Consider the following 24,637-nt stretch of genomic DNA (forward strand, 5'->3'; position numbering starts at 1 on the left):
AATTAGTCAATTTATCTCTGCTTTTAAAAAGCTTCATATTCAAACGGTTGCCAAAATCAGGGTGGCAGAAAGGCTGTGATTATTAATACAAGGAAACTTCTTATTGTGAAATCCTGATTCCTTTATAATCTTATTGTAATACAGATTCCAGATTCCTTTTTGATTTTGCAACCTGTGAAGGTTAACTCAAATATATAAACCATAAAATTTCATAGAAATACACACATAAACACACAGACTACCTGGTGAAATATGAATAAGGTCTGTATCTGACTTAGTAGTAGAGTACCATCAATTCCTTGTACTTGCTATGGTTATGTAACATTACTATTAGAGGAAGCTTCGTAAAGGGCACATGAGAATTTTATGTACTATTACTGCAACTTCTTGTGAGTCTATTTTACTATTTTTTTTTTTTTTAGTTTTTAAAGCTTTACATTGCACAATATACATCTATAAATTACAATTTGTTTCCTAAAAATAACTATGACATCAAAACCAAAACACAACTTCTAACTTCTAATGTCTGATTACCTCTAAAGAAAATCTTCAAGCCATATGTCTCAAATGGACAGACTTCTCCCCAACATAAATTACGACATAACCTAGTTTGTATTTTTGCTACAATTTTTACAAAATCAAAATATCTGTGAGGTTTTATGCCAGTATTAGTTATGTGACGTTCAATGGAATGTTACCTCTTAACAAGACTGTCCTATACTTGTTGCAGTCTAGAGATATGTCTCATGTCATTACTTTAGAGTAAAATAAGGCCAGTTTGTGGATGAAGGTTACGGAACATTCAGGATGTCAACAGAGCTTTCTCCATGATGTGAATTGTCTGAAATGCTCAACATTTCTAATATTTGTTTCAATCATAAGATTTTTCTCCTGTGTGTGTTCTCTGATGTACAATGAGGTTTGACTTCTGAGAGAACGTTTTCCCACATGTGTTACATTCATAGGGCTTCTCCCCTGTGTGTGATCTCTGATGTTTAGCAAGGTCCGATTTACGGTAAAAAACTTTCCCACATTCATTACATTGACAAGATTTCTCCCCTGTGTGAGCCCTGTTATGCACCGTGAGGGATGATTTGTGACTGAAGGATTTCCCACATTCATTACATTCATAAGGCTTTTCCCCTGTGTGTTTTCTCTGATGCAAAGTAAGTCCTGATTTCACACAAAAAGATTTTCCACATTCATTACATTTATAGGGTTTTTCTTCTGTATGCGTTCTCTGATGTACGATTAGAGCTGACTTATGGCAGAAAGCCTTTCCACATTCACTACATTCATAGGGTTTCTCCCCTACGTGAATTCTCTGGTGCTGAGTGAGCTGTGATTTCTGGCAGAAGGTTTTCCCACATTCACCGCACTCATAGGGTTTCTCCCCTGTATGTGTTCTGTTATGTTTAGTTAGGTATGATTTATTATAGAAGATTTTTCCACATTCATGACATTCATAGGGTTTCTCCCCTGTATGGGTTCTATAGTGTTGAGAGAGGGTTGACTTATGGCTGAAAAATTTCCCACATTCAGGGCATGCAAAGGGTTTCTCCCCTGTGTGAGTTCTCTGATGTACCGTAAGGTCAGACTTCAAGCAGAAGGTTTTCCCACATTCGTAACATTCATAAGGTTTCAACCCTGTATGAATTATCTGATGCCTGGTGAGTACTGACTTATGGTAGAAAGTTTTCCCACATGCACTGCATTCATAGGGTTTATCTCCTAAGTGTGTTCTCTGATGTTGTGTAAGATGTGACTTCTGACAGAAAGATTTCCCACACTCAGGACACTCAAAGGGTTTCTCACCTGTATGAGTTCTCTGATGTACTGTAAGGTGTGAATTCATACAGAAGGATTTCCCACATTCATAACATTCATAGGGTTTCAGTCCTGTGTGTGTTCTCTGATGTTTAGTGAGGTCTGACTTCTGGTAAAAAGTTTTCCCACATGCATTACACTGATAGGGTTTCTCCCCCGTATGTGTTCTCTGGTGTAATGTGAGGGCTGACTTGTGGCTGAAGGCTTTCCCACATTCACTGCATTCATAGGGTTTCTCCCCTGTGTGTGATCTCTGATGTTTAGTGAGGTTTGACTTCTCCCAGAAAGTTTTTCCACATTCATTACATTGAAAGCGTTTCTCTCCCGTGTGTATCCTCTGATGTCGAGTGAGGTGTGACTTCTCCCAAAAAGCTTTCCCACATTCATTACATTCAAAGTGTTTCTCTCCTGTATGAGTTTTCTGAAGCTCTGAGAGGTACAACTTCCTCCTGAAATTATTCCCACTTTCATCACATTCATAGTATTTCAAATGTGCCCCATGATGTTTCAAAAGGGTGGACTTCACACATAAGGATTTCCCACAATTACTAAGTTCATAGTGATTTTCCTTTGGGGGAGTTATCTGATGGAACAAGAAGGCTGAGTTATCACAGAACCTTCTCCCATATTCATCATATTCACAGTCGTTCCCTTCAGTGATCTCTCTTTTGTGTGTATACAATACTGCCTTTTCAAGGAAGGTTTCTCGATATATGCTATATTCAAAATTTTGCTCTAAAGTTTGAATCTTCTCAAGCTGAACAGGATCCTCATTATGACTGACCGTTTTCCCATTTTTAAAAAATTCACTTTTTTCTCTAGTGTGAGTTTTCTCATGTTTAATATTGAGTAGCAATTTTCCACAGGCATTAAATTCATCAGTCTTTTTTCCTAAATAGTTTTTCTTATTGATAACGAATTCTGAAACATAGTTGAAGTTCATTCCACATGAGTCACACCCACAGAGTATTTTTCTGGAAGGAAAAGAATCTGTGTCCAAGTTAAGTGGTTTTCCTATTACATTACCTTGTTCTTTAGTCAGCATTTTGTTATTGATGAATACAACTTCCCACACATGTTTAGGCTGGTTTTCTTGGTTCTTTTCTTTCATGTGGTCAGTCTTCCAGACTTCTAGAAACAAGAAAAATTAATCTCATCACATGAACATTAACACATTTCTTATGGAACGAGACCTATATACTATATACAAATGCCCTACATTATTTGTAGCTGACTTTGCTTTCTTGTCTATTCTCCAGGGGTAAAAATAACTGCAAGTATGTATTTTTTCTATTTCTAGGGTTTCAGGTGAAAATACAAATGCAAGAAAGAAAAAGGCCAGTATAGTGGAAAAAGGGAGAGGAAACTGTTATTAGAACACATACATTTGGTTTGCAACATCTGAGGAATAACAGAAACTCTTTAAATTTGAATCTCTCCATGAATCCTCCAAAAAACTAAAAATATCAATATAAGGAGAACAAATAAAATTACCAACAACAATCCATGACTTTGGCACAACTAGGAGATACAGAATACTACTAACTTCATATCACCACTAAGTAAGGAAATAAATATTCAAATATAGAAGAAACTGAGATAGAGCCCATATCTACGAAAAGAGTCAGCTAGAAACTGTGGTAAACACATGTAAAACAAGAGACAGAAAACTTAGAGGTGATTAACCACAAATAAAAATTACTCCCAGCAAGAAAAAGTTCCACTGTGAGTGGGAAAATACTGAGATGATGTCACAGTTCTGATAGAGCTCAGACTACTGGGAAACCCGAATGAAGGGACTTGTAGTATGTGGGACTAAGGAGACAAGCAAGGGCTGGTCAAAGAGAAACTGATGGCAATACAATAATAGTAGGGATAATATCCCACTTTTGTCAATGGATAATCCAGACAGAAAATCCATATGGAAACACTGGACTTAATCAACATATCAGACCAGATTAAGAGATATACACAAAACATTCCACCCAAAAGCAACAGAATACACATTCTTCTCAAATGTACAAGGAACATTCTCCAGGATAGATCATGTGTTAGCCCACAAAATATGTCTTAACAAATTCAAGAAGACTGAAATCATATCAAGCATCTTTTCCAACCACAATGATATAGAATGAAAAAAACCAATTACAAGAAGAAAATTGGAAAGTTCACATATATTTGGAGACTAAACAAAATACTAGTGAACACCAATGAGTCAAAGAAGAAGTCAAAGGAGAAAAAAAAAACTATCTTGAGACAAATGAAAATGTAAACACAACAGACCAAAACTCACAGGATGAAGTGAAAGCAGTTTTAAGCAGGAAATTCATAATGACAATGCTTACATCAAGAAATAAGAAAACTCTCAAATAAACAACCTAACTTTACAACTCAAAGAACTAGAAAAAGAGGGAGAAATGAAGCCCAAATTAGTAGAAGAGGAAATAACAAAGACTAAAGCAGATAAAAATGAAATAGGGACTAAAACTACAGTAGAAAAGATCAATGAAACTAAGAGTTGGTTCTTTGAAAAGATAAACAAAATTGAGAAACCTTTAGACAGTCTCATGGTGAGAAAAAGAATACTCAAATAAATAATACCAGAAACAAAAAAGATGTTACAAGTGACACCTCAGAAATACAAAGGGTAAGAGACTACTATAAAAAACTATACCACAATAAATTTCACAACTAGAAGGAATAAATTCCTAGAAATATACAACCTACCAACACTGAATCAAGGAGAAATTAAAAATCTTAACAGGCCAATTACTAGTAAGAAGTTTGAATCAATAATCAAAAAAACTCCCAGCAAACAAAAGCCTAGGACCAGACAGCTTCACTGGTGTATTCTAACAAACACTTAAAGAATTATTACCAATCTTTCTCAAACTCTTCCAAAAAATTAATAGGGAGGGACACTTCCAAATTCATTTTAGAAGGCCAGCATGACCCTGTTACTAAAACTTGACAAAGACACTGAGAGAAAAGAAAATTACAAGCTAATATCCCTGATGAAGACAGACACAAAAATCCTCAACAAAATATTAGCAAATCAAATTCAACAACCCACTAAAGGCAGCATACACCATGATGAAGTGGAATTTATTCCAGGAATGAAAGGATGAGTCAACATCTGGAAATTAATGTGATATACATCATATTAGGGAAGGATAAAGATCAATGATCATCTCAATAAATGGAAAAAAAAAAGCATCTGACGAAATTCAACACTCATTCGTGATCAAAACTCTCAACAAAGTGGGTAGTGAGGAAATGTACCTCAACATAATACAGGCCATGTATGACAGGACCATTGCTAAAATCATACTCAATGGTAAAAAGCAGAAAGATTTTTCTGTAAGATCAGGAACAAGACAAGGATGCCCATTCTTGACACTTCTATTCAACATGGTATTGGAAGTCCTAGTCAGAGGACGTAGGCAAGAAAATATAATAAAAGCCATTCAGGGACTTCCCCACCAGAGAAGATAAGACTCCACGCTCCCAAGGCAGGCGGCCTGGGTTCAGTCCCTGGTCAGGGAACTACATCTCACATGCAAGCCACAACTAAGAGTTTGCATGTCACAGCTACAGAGCCCGTGTGCTGCAACTAAGGAGCTGGCAAGCTGCAACTAAGGAGCCTGCCTGCCACAACTAAGACCTGGTACAACCAAATAAATTAATTTTTTAAAAGCCATCGAAATCAGAAAGGGAAAAGTAAACTGTCATTATTTACAGATAACATGGTATTACACATAGAAAACACCAAAGACTCCATCAAAAAACTTTTAGAACTAATAAATGAATTCAGTAAAGTTGGAGAATACAAAATCAACATACAAAAATCTGTTGTTTCTATAGATTAATACAAACTATCAGAAAGAGAAAGTAAGAAAACAATACCATTTAAAACTGCATCAGAGAATGAAATACCTAAAAATAAATTTAACCAAGTAGATAAAAGACCTGCATATTGAAAACTATAAGACACCGATAAAAGAAACTGAAAAAGACACAAATGGAAAGTTATTCCATGCTCATAGACTGAGAGAATTATATTATTAATATGTTCATATGACCCAATGCAATCTACAGATTCAAAGCAATCCCTATCAAAATTTCAACAGCATTTTTCAAAGAAGTAGAACAAACAATCCTAAAATTTATATGGACCCACAAAAGACTCCTAATAGCCAAAGCAATCTTGAGAACAAAGAAGAAAGCTGGAAGTATCACACTTCCTGATTTCAATCTATACTACAAAGCTATAATAATCAAACAGCATGGTACTGGCATAAAAACAGACACATAGATCAATGGAACAGAATGGAGAGCCCCCAAATAAACCCATGCATACAAAATCAATTAATTTAAGACAAAGGATCCAAGAATATACAACATGGAGAGGACAGTCTCTTCCATAAATGGTGTTGGGAAAACTGTATAGCCACATGCAAAACTAACTCAAAATGAATTAAAAATGGGAACATAAAACCTGAAACCATAAAACTCCTAGAAGAAAATATAGGCAGTAATAAGCTCCTTGATAGTGGTCTTGGCAATGATTTTTTTTTTTCTGGATTTGAAACCAAAAGCAAAGTCAACAAAAGCACAATAAACACGTGGGACTACATCAAACTTCAAAGCTTTAGCACATAAAAGGAAACCAACAAAATGAAAAAAGCAACCTACTGATAGGAGAAAATATTTACAACTATGTATCTGATAAAAGGGTTAATATCTAAAATACATAGAGAACTCATACAATTCAATAGCAAAAAAAAAATCTGATTTAAAAATGAGCAGAGGATATGAATAGACATTTTTCCAAAGAAGACATGCAGATGGCCACAGAGTACATGAAAAGGTGCTCTACATCATTAATCATCAGGGAAATGTAAATCAAAACACTACTTTTTAAAAAATTAGAATATATTTGACATATAACTTCATAAATTTAAGGTGTACAACATGTTACCTTGACAAATTTATAAGCTATACTGTGACTGCCACTGTAGCAATAATTAGCACAACTATCATGTTACATAATTATCATTTCTTTTTAGCAGAAGAATTAAGTTCTAGTCTCTTTAAGCTCTAGTCTCTTAGCAAATTTGATGATTATAATACCATACTGTTGCCTCTATTCACTATACTGTTCATTAGCTCTCTAAGGCTTATTTACTGATTACAAGTTGGTACCCTTAAATAGCATGTCCTATTTCCTCATCTTTCATCCTCTGGTAACCACCATGTCACGCTCTTGTTTTTAAGTTTGGCTTTTTCAGACTCCACATATAAGTGATATCATATAGTAACCTGTCTTTCTCTATCTGACTTATCTCACTTAGCATAATGTGTTCAAAGCCCATCCGTATTGCAAATGGCAGGATGACCTCCTTTTCTTGTGGCTAGATAATATTCCACTGTGTATACATATTGTACACATCACATCTTTTTTATCCATTCATCTGTTGATGGGCACTAGGATTGTTTCCATACCCTGGCTACTGTGAATAATGCTGCAATAAACATCAGAATGCATATATCTCTTCAATATCCTGTTTTAATTTTGGGGGGGTATACAACACAGAAGTATAAATATTGGGTCATATTCTAGTTCTATTTCTAATTTTTTGCAGAACCTGCATACTGTTTTCCAAACTGGCTGAACCAATTTACATCTTAACCAACGGTGTACAAGGGTTCGCTTTTCTCCACAGCCTTGCCAACACATCTTAACTCTTGTTTTCTTGATGCTAACCATTCTAACTGGTGTGATGTGATATCTCATTGTGGTTTTGATGTGCATTTCCCTAATGATTAGTGATGTTGAGCACCTTTTCACATACCTGTGGCCATTAACAACACTACTATAAACTCATTAAGACATTATTTTTTTCACACTACACTCAGCTCTTACAGTATAGCAGGTACTCAAAAATTATTTAAGTCAAAAAATGGCCAATAACAACAGGAATGCAGAGCAATGGAGGTAGTAAGGCAGGCAACTGAAATTGCTTTGAGAATCATAGAGTAACCAAGAAAAATGAGTAAAGATGAGATGGGCAAAAACTCGACTACTGACAAATTTAATAATGATGAATATTCAAAAAGTGAATCAAAAGGAGAACATTTTTTGTAACAGTGGTATCTGGAGGTGTGATTCAAAATATCAGTATTTTTGTTTGTTTGTTTGTTTTGGTTTTTTTTTGCGGTATGCGGGCCTCTCACTGTTGTGGCCTCTCCCGTTGCGGAGCACAGGCTCCGGATGGGCAGGCTCAGTGGCCATGGCTCACGGGCCCAGCCGCTCCGCGGCATGTGGGATCTTCCCAGACCACGGCACGAACCCGTGTCCCCTGCATCGGCAGGCGGACTCTCAACCACTGCGCCACCAGGGAAGCCCTCAAAATACCAGTATTTTAAGTCACTTATAAGGATTAGACTCTCTAATGTGATATTCTTCAAAAAATATTTTAAAGTTGTCAACCTCTGGACTAATAAATTCCCTGATGTTCATTTGTTCAGTACACATTAACTCACCTGGGAAGCTCTGTCTTGGGAATTCTTCCTCCAGTATCCATGGCTCCTCTCCTTGCTCCAGCCTGAAGATCACCTCTGGTTTGGTAACACAATACCCTGTCAAAATGAAATAATTTAGGACTTGGACCGGGTGGCCTAGACTTCAGGGACTCTGAAAGAGGAGGAAGCTTCTAGAGCTGGTCAATGAAAGTGCCACTGAACATTTCCTTGGAGAAGTAAATACAAATGTCTTCCTGGTGCCCAAAAGTGACCAATAAACATTAACTCCTGACTTCCAATCTTAAATATCATTAAACTCTACAGAATGTCCATATGTTTCTTAATTAAAAGCATTTTTTTCCATTATAAATTTGTGGCCAGGATGAGGGTCTGATTTAAGATTCTCATGCATTTATTATTACTTGATGCCTTAGTCAGTTCGGGCTGTTATAACAGAATACCACAGACCAGGAGACTTAAACAACAGAAATTTATTTCTCACAGTCTGGAGGCTGAGAAATCTGAGATCAAGGTGCCAGCATGGTCAGAATCTGGTGAGGCCTCTCTTCCCGATTTGCAGATAGCTATCTTTTTGCTGTGTCCTCACATGGTAGAGAATGCAGAAAGATCCCTTTTCTCCTCCTGTTTTTGTAAGTGCATTAATCCCACCATGAGGATCTAATAATTTAATCTAACCCTAATTGAGAATTAGGGTTTAAAAGAAAAATTTTAAATGCCATTTAGAATTACATAATAAACAGACCTTACCCACTGAGACAAGGTTACTGTAGTTCTCCAGCATCACATCTCTGTAAAGGGACCTCTGAGTTGGGTCCAGGTGCTGCCACTCCTCTTGGGTGAAGCCCACAGTCACATCCGTAAATGATACTGATCCCTGGAATTTCTGTTCAATCTGAAATGTTCAGAATTAAGGTGACATGGAAAAAGATGTATGGAAACAAATCCTTACCATGATTACTGTTTACAGATTACCAAATTGGTTTGCAGAATGTTTCTTTTGCTTTATACTCTGGGAGAAGAAGAGAAATCAGAGTAGAAATATTCTGCCATTGCATTAATTATCAAGCCCGCACAATGGATCTGGAACTATGCTAGTCCTTGGAAATACTAAGATTACTAAAAATCATCCTGTATTCAAGAAGCATATAATCTGGCAAGAAAACTTGCAGTAATATGTTACAAGCACTATTGTTAAAGTACACATATAATAGATTAAATGAGAAGCAAAAGTAGTTCTATTTTGAGCTTCACTGAGGAAGAACAGCTGTTGGATAAAGAGTAACACTGTGTTCTTCATGAACACAAGGCCAGGGCACAGGCAAAGGCAGTGGCCCTCTAACATCTTCAGGAGATGAGCAAAAAGGCAAACAGCAGAGGAGGAGTTGAGATAAGAAAAAGGGCCATGGATGTATTCAAGGAACAGATTACAGAGTAACTTCAAACCAATAGTCTCCAAAGTATGTGATAACTTTCCATGTTAAAGAATATTTTTGAACACTACAGAAGTTTATATTTATAAATTATAGAAATAAACAATAAATTTATTATGAACTTTAGTTCTATTCTTAGACTTAAAATGTAAAAAAAAGTCTAATATTTTATTTCACTACAATACATATTCTAGGTTCCAATCCTTCAATTCAGAGACAATAATTAGGATGTGTAGAAAATGAGACAGGAAAGATTTTGGACCTACTGAACTTGAAATGTCTGTAGAACATATAAAAGAAGATATTCAATTGTATTGTTTTTGATATCATCTAGAATTCATGCCTCTACTTGAGGGATCACTGCTGCAGAGAAAGAGGAGCCAAAGAAAAGATTCAAGGATATACTGAAAGTATGTGACCAGGTTTTTATATCAGAACCAATTCTCTTTTTTAAAAATGGGAAGGGAAAGCTAAAGGACAAAACAACACCATTTACATAAACTACTAAAGTAGAAACTGGGATGCAAGTAGAGCAGTGATAAAAGGAGATAGAGGGCTTCCCTGGTGGCACAGTGGTTGAAAGTCCGCCTGCCGATGCAGGGGACATGGGTTCATGCCCCGATCCGGGAAGATCCCACATGCCACAGGGTGGCTAGGCTCGTGAGCCATGGCTGCCGAGCCTGCGCATCCGGAACCTGTGCTCCACAGTGGGAGAGGCCACAACAATGAGAGGCCCGCGTACCGCAAAAAAAAAATAATAATAAAAAAAGGAGATAGACAGCAACAGAATGTGATCAGCAATTCACGGACAGAAAAGGAAATGTTTTCTCAGGGTATATGCATGAACAGCTGTACAGATACTAGAGTCACAAAGCAAGCCAGCAACATTAGAAGAAAATAGATTGGGCACTGTACTTTAGCAAGATATTTCTTAACTATAATAAATTTGAACCATAATACTGGAGGTGTAGAATGAAAATAAGGACTTGGTAGACATTAATAGTTTAGTAGTGTCTGAAGTCATCAAGAATGAATCAGAAGGCTCTCAGAAAATTAAGATTGAAAATAAAAAAGACTGGAAGCTGAGGGAAAAATCACTTTTTAACTAGCTTACAGAAAAAGAACAGGTTATGAAGGCCACGATGGAATTTTCTAAAAGGTAGAATTACAAGAAAGAATAGTTTTTAAACCTAAGAGATGATGATATGACCAACTCAGTAAATACAGAAAAGCAGGATTAAAAAAAAAAAAAAAACTCTTGGCAAACTAGAAATAGAAAGGAATTTTCTCAATGTGATAAAGGATTTTTACAAATACCTCCAGCAAGTATCACATTTAGTGGTAAAATATGGAAAGTGTCCCACTTAAAATCAGGAGCAAGATAAAGACACCTACTATCTCCAATTTTATTCAACATTTTTCTGAAGTTCTTTGAGTAATATAGTATAACAATCAAGTACACAGAAAATCCAAAAAAAAGTATCCAAAATAAAAGTTTTAGAAATTAGATACAAGTTCAGTATAGCAAATTTCAGAAAATTAAATTTTTTAAAGGTACAACTCACAATAGCAAGAAAAATACGAAAATCTTTACAAAAAATAAAATGAAGGAAAATAAGAAGACCCAAATAAATGGAGGAATGTAACAAATTCGTGGATAGGCAGGCTCAATATTATAAAATATTATATTATAAAAAATATCAATTCTTTCCATGCTGATGTACAAATTCATAGCAATTTCAAACAAAATCTCAGACAAGCTAATTGTGAAATATGTGAAATCGACAAAACAATATTGAAAAAAAACTAAGCCAGAAAGAGTATCATTTATCTTATATAATTATCAATATACCATAATTAAAACAGTGTGATACCAGCATAAGAATTTTCATATCAACAGAATGGAAGAAGAGGCCAAAAACAGACCCACACATGTATGTCACTTGATTTATGACAAGGGTAACAGAAGGACAATCATTTCAATAAGTGATGCTAGTTTAATTACTGATATAATGAACATTTATTGCTACCTTAAGTGTAAAGAGAAATGTATTTTAGACGGTATATAGACCTAAACTTGAAAAGTAAAACAATAAAAATTTTGGAAAATGCCATAAGAAATACCTTCATGACCTCAGGATAGGTCAAGATTTCTTAAATGGGACACAAATTATATAATAATACTATAATATTAAGAACCTACCCTTATCAAAAGACAGAAAGAGAATAAAAATTCAACAGAGTGGGAGAAGGCATTTGGAATACATATACCTGACAAAGAAGTTCTATCCCTAATAAAGAAAGACACTATAAATTAACGAGGGGAAAAAAAGGCAAGTCATCTTGGTAACTAAACTGACAGCAAACCCTTCAACAGAAACTATGAAAATGAGAAGACACTGGGTAAAAATTTGAATAGGCCATTTGCAAATAAGGAAACAAAAATGGAATGTCATTTTAAGCAGCTAGGAAAAATGCCACTAGAAAATTCCAAATCCAGCAAAAATATTCTTCTAAAATGAATATATTTCCCACATAAGGGTTGAAAAAGTTATCAACAGTACACACAGACAAGAAATACTACAGTTATGGAAAATGATACCTGATGGAAGCACAAAGCTTCGGGAAGTAATAAATAAAACTGAAAATGGACTTTAAAGCAACAAGTAATGTCTTCTGGAATCTGTGACAAACACAAAAGTAAAATACAGCAAAACACTAGTAAAAGGATACTTAAACTGTTTTAAGATTCTTGTATTGTCTGTCGAGTGGTAAAAGCACTATTACAGTAGGCAAAAATAAGAAAACTGTAGAGGAAAAGCTCAATTCCTCTGTTTTACTCAGGTCACCAAATTTGTGGGAGTTTTTCCCACTCCAAGGAATTAACTCAACTCTGACACTATAGCGTCAGATCCCAGGCTCAGTCCCACAACACCACTCCCACTTCAGACACGAATTGAAAATGCAGATTGTCACGTGTACATCTCACCAATGGATATAAATTAAGGTTCCCACACCTTCCTCTTTTGGTTCAATAATTTGATAGAGTGGCTCACAGAACACAGAAAAATGATTTACTTACTAGATTAATGGTTTATTATAAAAGGATACAACTCAGGAACACCCAGAAGGAAGAGGTACACAAAGCAAGAATGGGTAAAAGGATACAAAGCTTCCATGCCCTCTCAGAGCTCGCCACCCTCCCAGTACCTCCACATGTTCAACAACCTGGAAGCTCTCTGAATCCCATAAATTCAAGGATTTTTATGGAGGTTTCATTATATAGTCATGATTGATTAAAGCACAGGTCATTAGCAACTAATTCAGCCTCCAGCCCCTCACCCCTCCTCAGAGAGTTCCAACCCTCTAATCACATGGTTAGTGTTCCTGGTACCCGTATCTCATTCTTAGAGGCATTCCAAAAGTCACCTCATTAACACAAACTCAGGTGTGGTTGAAAGCAGCTTGTTATGAACAGCAAAAGACACCAATTCCACCTTAATTTCTCTAAAGCTACTTCAGGAACTGGGAACAAAAACTACATATTATAACAACAGATGCCCTTACAGCTCTTAGGGATATTATTAGAGTTTTAGGAACTAAGTTAAGGAATCCTGGAGGAACACCCAAATAAATATTCATTACATATAACAACATCACAAACACAAACTGTAATATCTAGAGTAAAAACTAAAAAAATACAAAATTTTATAACTAAAAAGCTACTAGATATAAAAAGAAAAAATTCCTCTCAAAAGGAAAATGGGTAAGTAAATTGTAGTATTTTCATGTAGTGGAACACTATGCAGTAATACAAGGAATAAACTACTGGTACAGCAGCAACATGGGTGAATCTAACATATATTGAATGAAAAAAGCTTCATATAAAAGTGTACACACTAATTCTGTACATCTAAGTTTCAATAACAGGCAACATTAACAAATAATGATAGAACAGTGCCACATAAGGGAAGGGAAGTTGTTAAAGATTGGAAAGGAACCTGAAGGGGTGGTAGAAATATTAAATATCTTGACCTAGCTGGTAGTTACTAGGACATATATGTGTTGTTGTTGTTGTTTTTTAAAAAGCAGTATACAGGGCTTCCCTGGTGGCGCAGTGGTTGAGAGTCCGCCTGCCGATGCAGGGGACACGGGTTCGTGACCCGGTCCGGGAATATCCCACATGCCGCGGAGCAGCTGGGCCCGTGAGCCATGGCCACTGAGCCTGCGCGTCCGGAGCCTGTGCTCTGCAACGGGAGAGGCCACAGCAGAGAGAGGCCTGCGTACCGCAAAAAAAAAAAAAAAAAAAAAGCACTATACAGTTACGATGAATGCACCTTACACACTTTACTGAATCATGACATAGCAAAAAACAAAACCAAAAAAATCAGAATGCAAACAAGGAGGAAAATGGCATATATGAAATGGTGAATGAATTCATAAAAGCAGCAATAACAAGATGCTAGTAAAGTGACAGCCAGCAGCTGTAGGAGTTTGCAACAGGATAATTTATACCTTCTGAAAGGAAAGATATGAAGCTGTGACATTTTCTTATGCTGCTAATAAAGAACATGTAAATAAAATCTTTTTTATCTGTTGATGCAGATACATATCATGAGTACCAACACTGAGATTCCTTAAATATCTGAAGAGGGAGAGTACACTGAATGAGAAGTAAAGTAACATAAGTTTATGAAGACGTAAGGTGCAGAGAGATGATAAAATTTAAGTATCTTATGTTAAAACAGAATATTGCATCGTAAGCTCAGTGTTGAAAAAATAAAACAGAATAAAACATGTAATGAACAACCAACAAGAAAAAGTACAAATAAATATACCGTGGGATGGAAGGACTAAAACCAAACAACAATAAATGAAAATAGGTTAAATCACTCAATGTAAAAAACAGTTATCTTAAGCTTGAAAGTCCCACTTTTTCTTTCTTTTTTTTTTTGACCAGAAAAAAATCCTAAGGAAAACAAAACAGGATTTTGTTTACATCTCTATTGTAGGACTTGTAATGATACAAAAATTATGTGTTTTAATGCCCTACATAATTCTAAGAGTTTCTCTTTATAAGGAGTTATAAATATATATCTCATTCTTCTTAGAATCCTCAGCTTGTGGCACACATTAGGGCACATAATAAATATTCATAAATGGTTTCTGGAAGAATGAATAAAGAACCAATTAAGTTACATTAAGTGAATATTAATTTCAGGGAAAGGGAGACTTATTTGTGATAAAAATAGCTGTGATCAAGTGGAACAAAGAGCCCAGACATAAACCCACACTTATGTAGTCAACTGATTTTTGACAGGGTGCCAATAATACACAATGGGAAAAGGACAGTCTCTGCAGTAACTGATGTTGGGGAAACTGGATATCCACATGCAAAAGAATATAACTGGACCCTGATCTTATACCACTCACAACAATTAACTTGAAATAGATCAAAGACTTATACATAAGACCTGATACATTAAAACCCCTGAAGAAAACATAGGGAAGAAGCTCCTTGACATGGTTCTTGGCAATGATTCTTGGATAAGACACCAAAAGCACAGGCAACAAAAGCTAAAATAAACTAGTAGAACTAACATCAAATGTAAGAGCCTCTGCACAGCAAAGGAAACAATCAAGAAACTGAAAAGGCAACCTACAGAAAGGGAGAAAATACTAAAACATTTTTCTGATAATGGGTTAATATCCAAAATCTATAAAGAACTCATACAACTCAAAAGCAAAAAAGCAAATAATTTAATTGAAAAATGGTTAAAGGACCTCAATAAGCATTTTCCCAAAGACATATGAATGGCTAACATGTATATGAACAGGTGTTCAACATCACTAATCATCAAATGCAAACAAAGTCACAAGGAGATATCACCTCACACCTTAAAATGGCTATTATCAGAAAGACAAGAAATAACAAATGCTGGCAAGGATGTAGAGAAAAGGGAAGCCTTGTGCACTGCTGGTAGGAATGTAAACTGATGCAGCCACTATGGAAGACACTATAGTGGCTCCTCAAAAAATTTAAAATAGAACTACTATATGATCCAGCAATTCCACTTCTGGGTATAAAACCAAAAGAAACAAAATCACTATCCCAAAGAGATATCTGCACCCTCATGTCCACTGCAGCATTATTTACAATAGCCAAAACATGGAAACAGCCTAAGTGGTCCATCAACATATGAATGAATAATGAAAATGTAATGGATATATACAATGGAATACTATTCAGCGACAAAAAGATGGAAATTCTGCCACTGGAAACAATGTGGCTGGACTTATGCTATGTGAAATAAGTCAGACAATGACAGAAAAATACTACTGGTAGCACTTATATGTGGAATCTAAAAATAACAACAAAAACAACAATAAAAGCCAATTTCATAGAAAGAGAATGAAATGGGGGTTGCCGGGGGTTGCTAAGGGCTGGGGGAATGGGGAAATGGAATGATGTAAGTCAAAAGGTATAAAATTTCAGTTATTATAACTTCAGAGGATCTAATGTACAGTACAGTCACTATAATTAATTATACAGTATTGTATACTTGAAATTTTCTGAGAGTATATCTCAAGCATTCTCACTGTCAAAAAAAAGAGTTAACTATGTGAGGTGATGGATGTGTCAATTATCTTGATCCTGGTTATCATCCCACAATATATATGCATATCATATCATCACATTGTACACTTGAAATGTGTACAATTACATTTCTTGATATAATTATATTTATTGGTATAATTATATTTGTTGATACAATTATATTTGTTGACCTAATCCCCATGTATAAAATAAGTAAACTTATTCTGACTCCTGGTTTTAGCTTAATGTTATTCTTCAGACTTCTTTAGATAACTTAATTTGTCATTGTCACCTCTTTGTGATTTTTGTAATTTTTATTGAAGTACAATATATATACAAAAACAATGCACAAGTGTACTTAAGTGTACAAATGGCTCAATGAATTTTCACAGTGAACACACCCACTTAACCAGAATCCAGGTCAAGAAACAAAACTTTACTTTAAATCCAGAAGTTCCCTCATGCCCCTATCTACTGCCTACACCCTATCTTACTCTCACATGAAAACCACAATGACATACCACTATACACACTTAGATGTCTAAAACGAAAACGTCAGAAAACACCAAATGGAGATATTGGCAAGAACATGAAGCAACTGAAACCTTCATACCTTGCTAGTGGGAGTGTAAGTAAACATATACACGTTGGAAAAACATTTGGGAATTTCTTCTCAAGCTATATATAATAATTCCTCCCCTAGTTATACACCCAACGTGTGTTTTTCTTAACCAAAGGCCTGTAGAAAATGTTCACAGAAGTTTTGTTTTTAATAGCCAAAACCTAGAGAGAGCCCAAATGCCCACCAATACAATGGAGAAATAAACGGTAGCAGAGTCATATAGTGGAATACTATACAGCAATAAAAAGAAATAGATATACTTAGCAAAAGAAATGAATCTCACAGAAACTATATCGAGTGAAAGCCAGACATAGAAGCAAAAGTAATCAACAATAACAGAAGTCAGAATAATGAGGAACTTGGAGCACCAGGGAATCTCATGGGATACTTAAGTTTGACACTTATGTACACTTTACTTCAATGAACTGAGGAAAAAAAATACAGATATTTTTTGGAATTTATAACATCCGTTTGACTGAAAGTCTCTGAAATAAAACTGATATACTGTTCACGAAACGAATAGCCTGAAACAAAAAAGTATGAAATAACAAAACAAAACCAAGGCACTTTTTTAGGAGTGATGTGGAAATACAAAATTTTTCTGAAGTTCTTCTCTAGCTTGGATGAAAGACAAGCAATGGACAATCAAAAGATCTTGACGAGAAAGTACTATTTAACATACATATGTTAATAAAGAAATACAGATTCAATTACAACAATTACTAATGTGTTGGTAATCAGAACCAAAAAGCAGCAATCTACCAAATTAGAAAAAAAGAAAATAAATGTGACTAGCAGTGCATAAAGAACTAGAAAGTATGACAAAAAATATAATATAAAGAACATAAAAAATATCAATGATGTCATACTAAGATATGTATTAACCTAAATAGCAAAGACAGCAACTAAGCTATAAGATGGCATATGAATGTGCTAAATTTCTTATCGATGACAGACATACCTGACTTGAAAAACAAAACCTGCCACAGGTTATTTGTAAGAAAAGAACATGAAAATTTGCAAATAAAATGACGGGCAAAAAATCAAACATGCTGCAGAAAATATAAGTAAAATAAAAGTAGGTTTGGCTATATTTATATGAGATAAGGTAACACTGAGGGCCAAAAGAATTAAATGAGCAAAGATGATTCTCCAAGAAGAGAAATACACTAAGTCCCCTACATATGAACGAGTTCTGTTCTGAGAGCACGTTCGTAAGTCCAATTCGTTTCTAAGTCCAACAAAGATAGCCTAGGTACCCAACTAACACAATCGGCTATATAGTACTGTACTGTAATAGGTTTATAATACTTTTCACACAAATAATACATAAAAAAACAAACACAAAAAATAAAGAAAACATTTTTAATCTTACAGTACAGTCCCTTGAAAAGTACAGTACATGGGAAATGGATTTGTAATAATTCATTGAGTTCTATAGTTAAGATATAGTTAAGATCTGTTACTTTTCTATAAACCTGCTATACATATACAAATAAGATTTATTAAAAACTAAGATACACTTTAATTTATTGATCAAAGAAGGCATGAAAATAGAAACTGAAGCCTGCATAAAAAAAAAAGCACTACATATTGATACCTGGATTTTGTAGTTAAAATGGTACACAGAGGATAATTACATCTTTAAATGCATACACTTAAAAGCTTTAAAATAAACTCATCTTCAACAAAAAGTTGGAAAAAATAGCCTATAACCAAGACAGCTGAAGCAAGGAATAAAGGTAAAAGTAGAAGCTAATGAAAATTATAGATCAATGAAGCCAAAAGCTGGTTCCTTGAAAGACTAATAAATACATATCTGTAATAAAAGTCACAAATGAAAAACTGTTAGAAATAAAAAGCAACAGATTAAACATTTTAAAAATAATAATACAGGGCTTCCCTGGTGGCGCAGTGGTTGAGAGTCTGCCTGCCGATGCAGGGGACACGGGTTCGTACCCTGGTCCGGGAAGATCCCACATGCTGTGGAGCGGCTGGGCCCGTGAGCCATGGCCGCTGAGCTTGCGCATCCGGAGCCTGTGCTCCGCAACGGGAGAGGCCACAACAGTGAGAAGCCCGCGTACCACACACACACACACACACACACACACAAAAATAATAATACTATAGACAAGTTTATGGAAAAAATACTGATGAACAGAATTATGCAGATCATTAAAAGAATAATGCTTTATGACCTAGTGGGCCTTGTTTCAAAACACAAAGATTAGTTATTAAGAGATGTGGAAATATCCCCCATAAAATGTTAAGAAAGCATTTGGAGAAATTAAACTCTCATTCTTAATAAGACTCAGTGAATACTTTGTGAATATGACAAAATCTACCCAGTCCAAGACAGCAGCATGCGTAATGAAGAAATATGGCAGGCACTCTCACTCAAATCTGTTTTGTTGGTGCTTGGTCAGGAAGTGTTATCCTTTTATTGTGCTTATTCTTCACAGACAGACAAAATAAAATTAGGTCCTTTAATCACATTACATATATATATATACATACATACATACACACACACAAATATACACACATATATATTTTTAAAACTCCAGATGGATTAAGATACTATTTTTTTTAAAAAAAATTTTTTAAAAAACATACTTGGTATTTTTAGACAAAAATCATGCTTGGTATTTTTAGACAAAATAAAGAAAAATTTCATTAGGCCGTTGGGCTAAGGAAAACAGAATGAAAAATAGAAAGCAGGGACTTCCCGGGTGGCACAGGGCTTAAGAATCCCCCTGCCAGGGCTTCCCTGGTGGCGCAGTGGTTGAGAGTCCGCCTGCCGATGCAGGGGACGCGGGTTCTTGCCCCGGTCTGGGAAGACCCCACATGCCGCGGAGTGGCTAGGCCCGTGAGCATGGACACTGAGCCTGCGCGTCCGGAGCCTGTGCTCTGCAACGGGAGAGGCCACCACAGTGAGAGGCCCGCGTACCGCAAAAAAAAAAAAAAAAAAAAGAATCCCCCTGCCAAAGCAGGGGACATGGGTTTGAGTCCTGGCCCAGGAAGATCCCACATGCCACTGAGCAACTAAGCCCGTGTGCTACAACTACTGAGGCTGTGCTCTAGAGCCTGCGAGCCACAACTACTGAGTCCATGTGCCACAGCTACTGAAACATGTGAACCAGAGCCCGTGCTCCACAGGGGAAGCCACCGCAATGAGAAGCCTGCACACCACAACGAAGAGTAGCCCCCGCTCACCGCAACTAGAGAAAACCCTCGTGCAGCAACGAAGACCCAATGCAGGCCATAATTAACTAACTAATTAATTAATTTTAAAAAAAGAGTCTGCCTGCCAATGCAGGGGACACAGGTTCAAGCCCTGATCCTGGAAGATCTCACACGCCGCGGAGCAGCTAAGACCGTGAGCCACAACTACAGAGCCTGAACTCTAGAGCCCACGAGCCACAACTACTGAGCCTGCGTGCCACAACTACTGAAGTCCGTGTGCCTAGAACCCCTGCTCTGGAACAAGAGAAGCCACCACTGAGAGAAGCCTGTGCACCTCAACAAAGAGTAGCCCCCGCTTCCTGCAACTAGAGAAAGACCGCGTGTTGCAGCAAAGACCCAATGCAGCCAAAAATAAATAGAAAGCACAGGAGGATTGTATAATATAAAAGTTACAGAAAATACACCATTAAATTAAAAGACAAAAAACATACTAAGAAAAGATAATTAGTAACAATTACAACAAAAGATTACATTTAGAATACATACGGAATGCTTACAAAACTCAGTGGAAGAAAACAACCTGAAAAGCCATAAATTTATGAAAACTGCACAACCTCAGTAATCAGTCACAAAATTAAAGTGAAGTTTTTCACCCATTACTGAGGAAATAACTTTTATACCTGGTGAGGAGGGAAGAAAAGTAGTCTGCTAATGAATAACAAGGTACATAGAAAAATTAGAAATCCTCATATCCTATAACTCAAAAATATTAATCATAGAACACTAGAGCAGTGATTCTTAAACTCAGCAGGTATCAGCATCACATGAACACCTTGTTAAAACAGACTGCTGAGCCTCACCCCTGAATTTCTTTTCCAGTACGTTTGAGATAGGGCATGAGAATCTGCATTTCAAACAAGTTTCCGGGTGCTGCTGCTGCTTCTAGCCAAAGAACCTCACTTTGAGAAGCACTACTCTAGAGTCCAGAGATACACTTGTATTTGTGCAGAGAGAATGACATGGATATTCATAGCAACACTGTTTATATTACTGAAAAATGGAAATTATCTAAATGTCTACCAATAAAATACCTAGAATGGGAAAATATAACTTTAAAAGGAAAAAAATAAACTACATACGGATAGATCTCAAATTATTAGTGAATTGGGAGAAAAATGTGTATCATACATATGTTAAAATAATTTACATATTTTGTAAAAGCACCCAAAATAATATACAGTATTGTTCAGCTAACTATATATTTTTCCAATGTACATACAGGGGTAAAATAAGAAGACTAGTAGAACTTGGAACTAGACTCGGAACTGAACTATGGGACATAATGAGGAAGACTCCAGGAAAAAGCCATCAGAAGAGTGGTATCAGAAGTGGACAAAGGAGACTTTCCAGGAGAGGGTAGTCAGTAGGGTAATGTAGCAGTTGTTCAAGGAAGGCAACTACAATTAAGTCACTGGTGACCTGAACAGATTCTGAAGTGGAGAAGAACCAAGACAGAATGCTATGGGATGAAATTTGACTGAGAGGCTCAGAAACATTTACCAGAGAATTTAACTTTGAACCATCTGCTGCAGGACTTGTACACACAGCTGGGCTAAGATAAAGTAATTTTGTAATAGGCGTGCAGGCCATTTATTAATCTAAACACACCAAGTTGTATACCCAAATTAATAAGACTATCATAAAATTGACTATTTGAACCCTCTCTTGGACCCTTTTACTCCCAGTAAGGAATGGTTTGAGGCACTCATTTCAGGGAAGGTTACTTACTATGTGAGTCCCTGGAAGGTTACTCACTATGTGTCCCTACGTTAACACCAAGAAGAATATCTTCCAGTAAGAAGATATGTCTTTATGTCTTGATAGGAAACTGTATCCAAGATACAGTGTCTCCCTTTCTGCCATGGTCATCAGAAATGTATCTGCAGGTCAACTTAGAAACTATACATTATATAACGATTAGTATATATCTGTAAGCCAATTTGGTCCTGCTATTGATCTGTGAACTTTATATTTTCTATTAAGTTTGATTTTTATCTATAACTAATTTCCCATCTTAACATATGCACTCTTACAAATCTCACAAAATCCATTGTTAAATAAAGGAATGAATGAACAAACTTACCTGGGATTTATTCATTTTCTGCTGTTCTTGGGAAAATGTAGGCAACTCTCAAGATACGCTGGGTTAGAAGAGGAGGACTGGGGTCATGAAAGATCTGGCCTGTGTGGCAGCTCCTGAATTCTCCTTCCCTATAAAGCTAAACACACCACTAGATAAGGAAAAACCTCAAAGTCCCTTTGACCTTCAGAAGAGTCAGGGAGACAGATGGTAGAAGACCACCTACCTAAACTCTAATATAATCAGGTAGCTCTTGGGTATAAAATTGTTCAGAGTTAGGTATTTACCTCCTAAGGATATTTTAACAGTTTAAATCTCCCCTGGTGTTCACAAAAAAAGTTTAAATGATAAAACTGGTCAAAACGAATTAAAAAACACATTATGAAGGAACATTAACTCTTCACCAAAGCTGCTGTTAAAAAAAAACACTCAAGACTAAAGAAAAATAATAAAACTCAAAACTAAGCTGTTTATCAATTTCCCCACTAATATTACTAAACCTTTCGTTACTGACTCCACAGAAAGCTATAAAAAGCAGTGCTTTAAGACCCGTGTTTTAATTTACCTTTGTTGCTGTTTCTCAAAAGGATCTTTCATAAAAAACTTGCTTTTAGTTATATGGAAAAGTAAACAGTACTGGCTTAGGAGTCGGATCTTTTAGTCTTTGCCACTAACTGATCTGAACAAGGCACTAATCTTCAGAAACAAAAAGACAGAAATTCTATCACATGATACAAAAACCGGATAATTCTTGATCCTTCCTGAATGCTAGGGCAGGCAGAACAGAGAGACAACGTATATCAAGATGAAGTGATGGACATGACTGAAGAGCAGTTCGGAATCCAAAAAGCATAAATGGAGAACCATAGGCATGGGTATGTGTACAAAGCTAACTATTGTATTACTCAGCCTCGCGCGCTCTCCCCGCAGCACCGCCCACCTACCCCGAGAGGCTCGCTGCACCCGTCACGCATGCGTACTAAGCCCTCCTCCTGCGCCCTCAAAAAGGGGGCCTCTCAGACAGCCGCGCCAGCTCAGTGCTGGGGCTAGTCAAGCAGGGGCTTCGGCTTCTTTTCCTGACTGAGACGCCAGCTTCCCGCCGTCCCGGGGGTCCGCGGAGCTCCTTCCCACCACCGGGCACCGACCTTCTCCCTCCCGCCCTCCAAACCGAGGGCTCCTCACCCAACCCTCCCGGGCTCACCCGCCTCTCCCTCGTCGTGTAGCACTGGCCCTAGAAGAGCGCACAGACCCGCCAGCCCGGGAACCGCGCTTCCCACGCAAGGCCTGAGGAAAACAGAAGTAAAGGCTGCAGTGCACAGAGGCGGAAGTGCACAAAGGTGGCTCTAGGCATGCGCAGATGGCCCGCACGCAGGGCCAGACAGTCTGCGCCAAACGTCAGAAGTCTGTTTCCCTTGAGCCTCCGCGACTGGCGGTTCGGGATTGGCTGAGAGTGCAGCCTTACCTAGCAGTGGGAAGTTTGGAGTTTTAAGTTCCCTAAACTTTAAGCTGGTCAGGGACTCCCCCCAAAGTTACGGATTACAGCTGAGTTCTCTGTGCAGCCAGAATGCAAATTTACACACAGAGCTGTCAAGGAAAGGGAACCAGTATGTCAATTTCACTTTTTTTTAATACTGGGAAATAGACCCCATTAATAAAAGAATAATATGCGCCATCATCAGCGATCTGTTCAGGAATTAAAAAGCGGAGGAGGGGCGGACAAGAAAGCCAGTTCATTAAAATCATGAAAGCAATAAATGAAAATTGTAGATAAATAAGACACAATCCAAAAGAAAACAGTCATTTATATAAACATTCGTTCACCTGTGACATTAAAATTACTTGAATAAAGGGAGATATACCCTTTCATAGAAAGATTCAAAAATTTTGGACAAAATTCCAATAAGAATCTCAACAAATTTTTCCATGTACTTTTTTCTCCGTGACTTTTTAAAGTATTGTGTACTTTACAAAAGCATTCTCAACTTCATCTGGAATAAAAATAAATCTAAATTAACAGCCAGAAAGCATTTCAAAAAGGAGAAAGCTGCCTAAGAAATATCAATACGTATAATAATTGCTCAGTTATTAAAATAGTTTGGCATCTGCTTCATGATAATACAACGTCCATGATTAAGAATGTTTTTAAAATGTAGTATAATAAACGTAGCATTTCAAAACAATGAGGGAAAGAATGAAATATTCCAAACATCAAGTCATTCCTAACAATTGGGAATAAAGTTTATATCCACAGATCACATGTGATACAGTTCACATGGATTCAAGGTTTG

At 36.6% G+C, this 24,637-nt stretch overlaps 1 protein-coding gene across 2 annotated transcripts; it reads right to left on the reverse strand.

The window, feature by feature from the left end:
- Positions 1–396: 396 nt before the first annotated feature.
- On the reverse strand, positions 397–23,691 carry LOC115845714 (zinc finger protein 33B). Of its 2 annotated transcripts, none has more exons than XM_060286337.1 (5): positions 23,551–23,691; positions 22,353–22,488; positions 9,121–9,265; positions 8,374–8,469; positions 397–2,955 (listed from the first exon to the last, which is right to left on the reverse strand). In XM_060286337.1, exons 2-5 carry the CDS (start codon positions 22,365–22,367, stop codon positions 872–874), a joined length of 2,340 nt encoding a protein of 779 aa, XP_060142320.1. In that variant the 5' UTR covers positions 22,368–22,488; positions 23,551–23,691; the 3' UTR covers positions 397–871. The 2 variants fall into 2 exon arrangements, with proteins under 2 accessions (XP_060142320.1, XP_030699717.1); XM_030843857.2 differs by having other exon boundaries at positions 397–2,958.
- Between the last annotated feature and the right edge of the window lie 946 nt (positions 23,692–24,637).

Source organism: Globicephala melas, chromosome 16 (assembly GCF_963455315.2).
Source record: "Globicephala melas chromosome 16, mGloMel1.2, whole genome shotgun sequence".
In the NCBI taxonomy this organism is placed as follows: Eukaryota; Metazoa; Chordata; class Mammalia; order Artiodactyla; family Delphinidae; genus Globicephala; species Globicephala melas.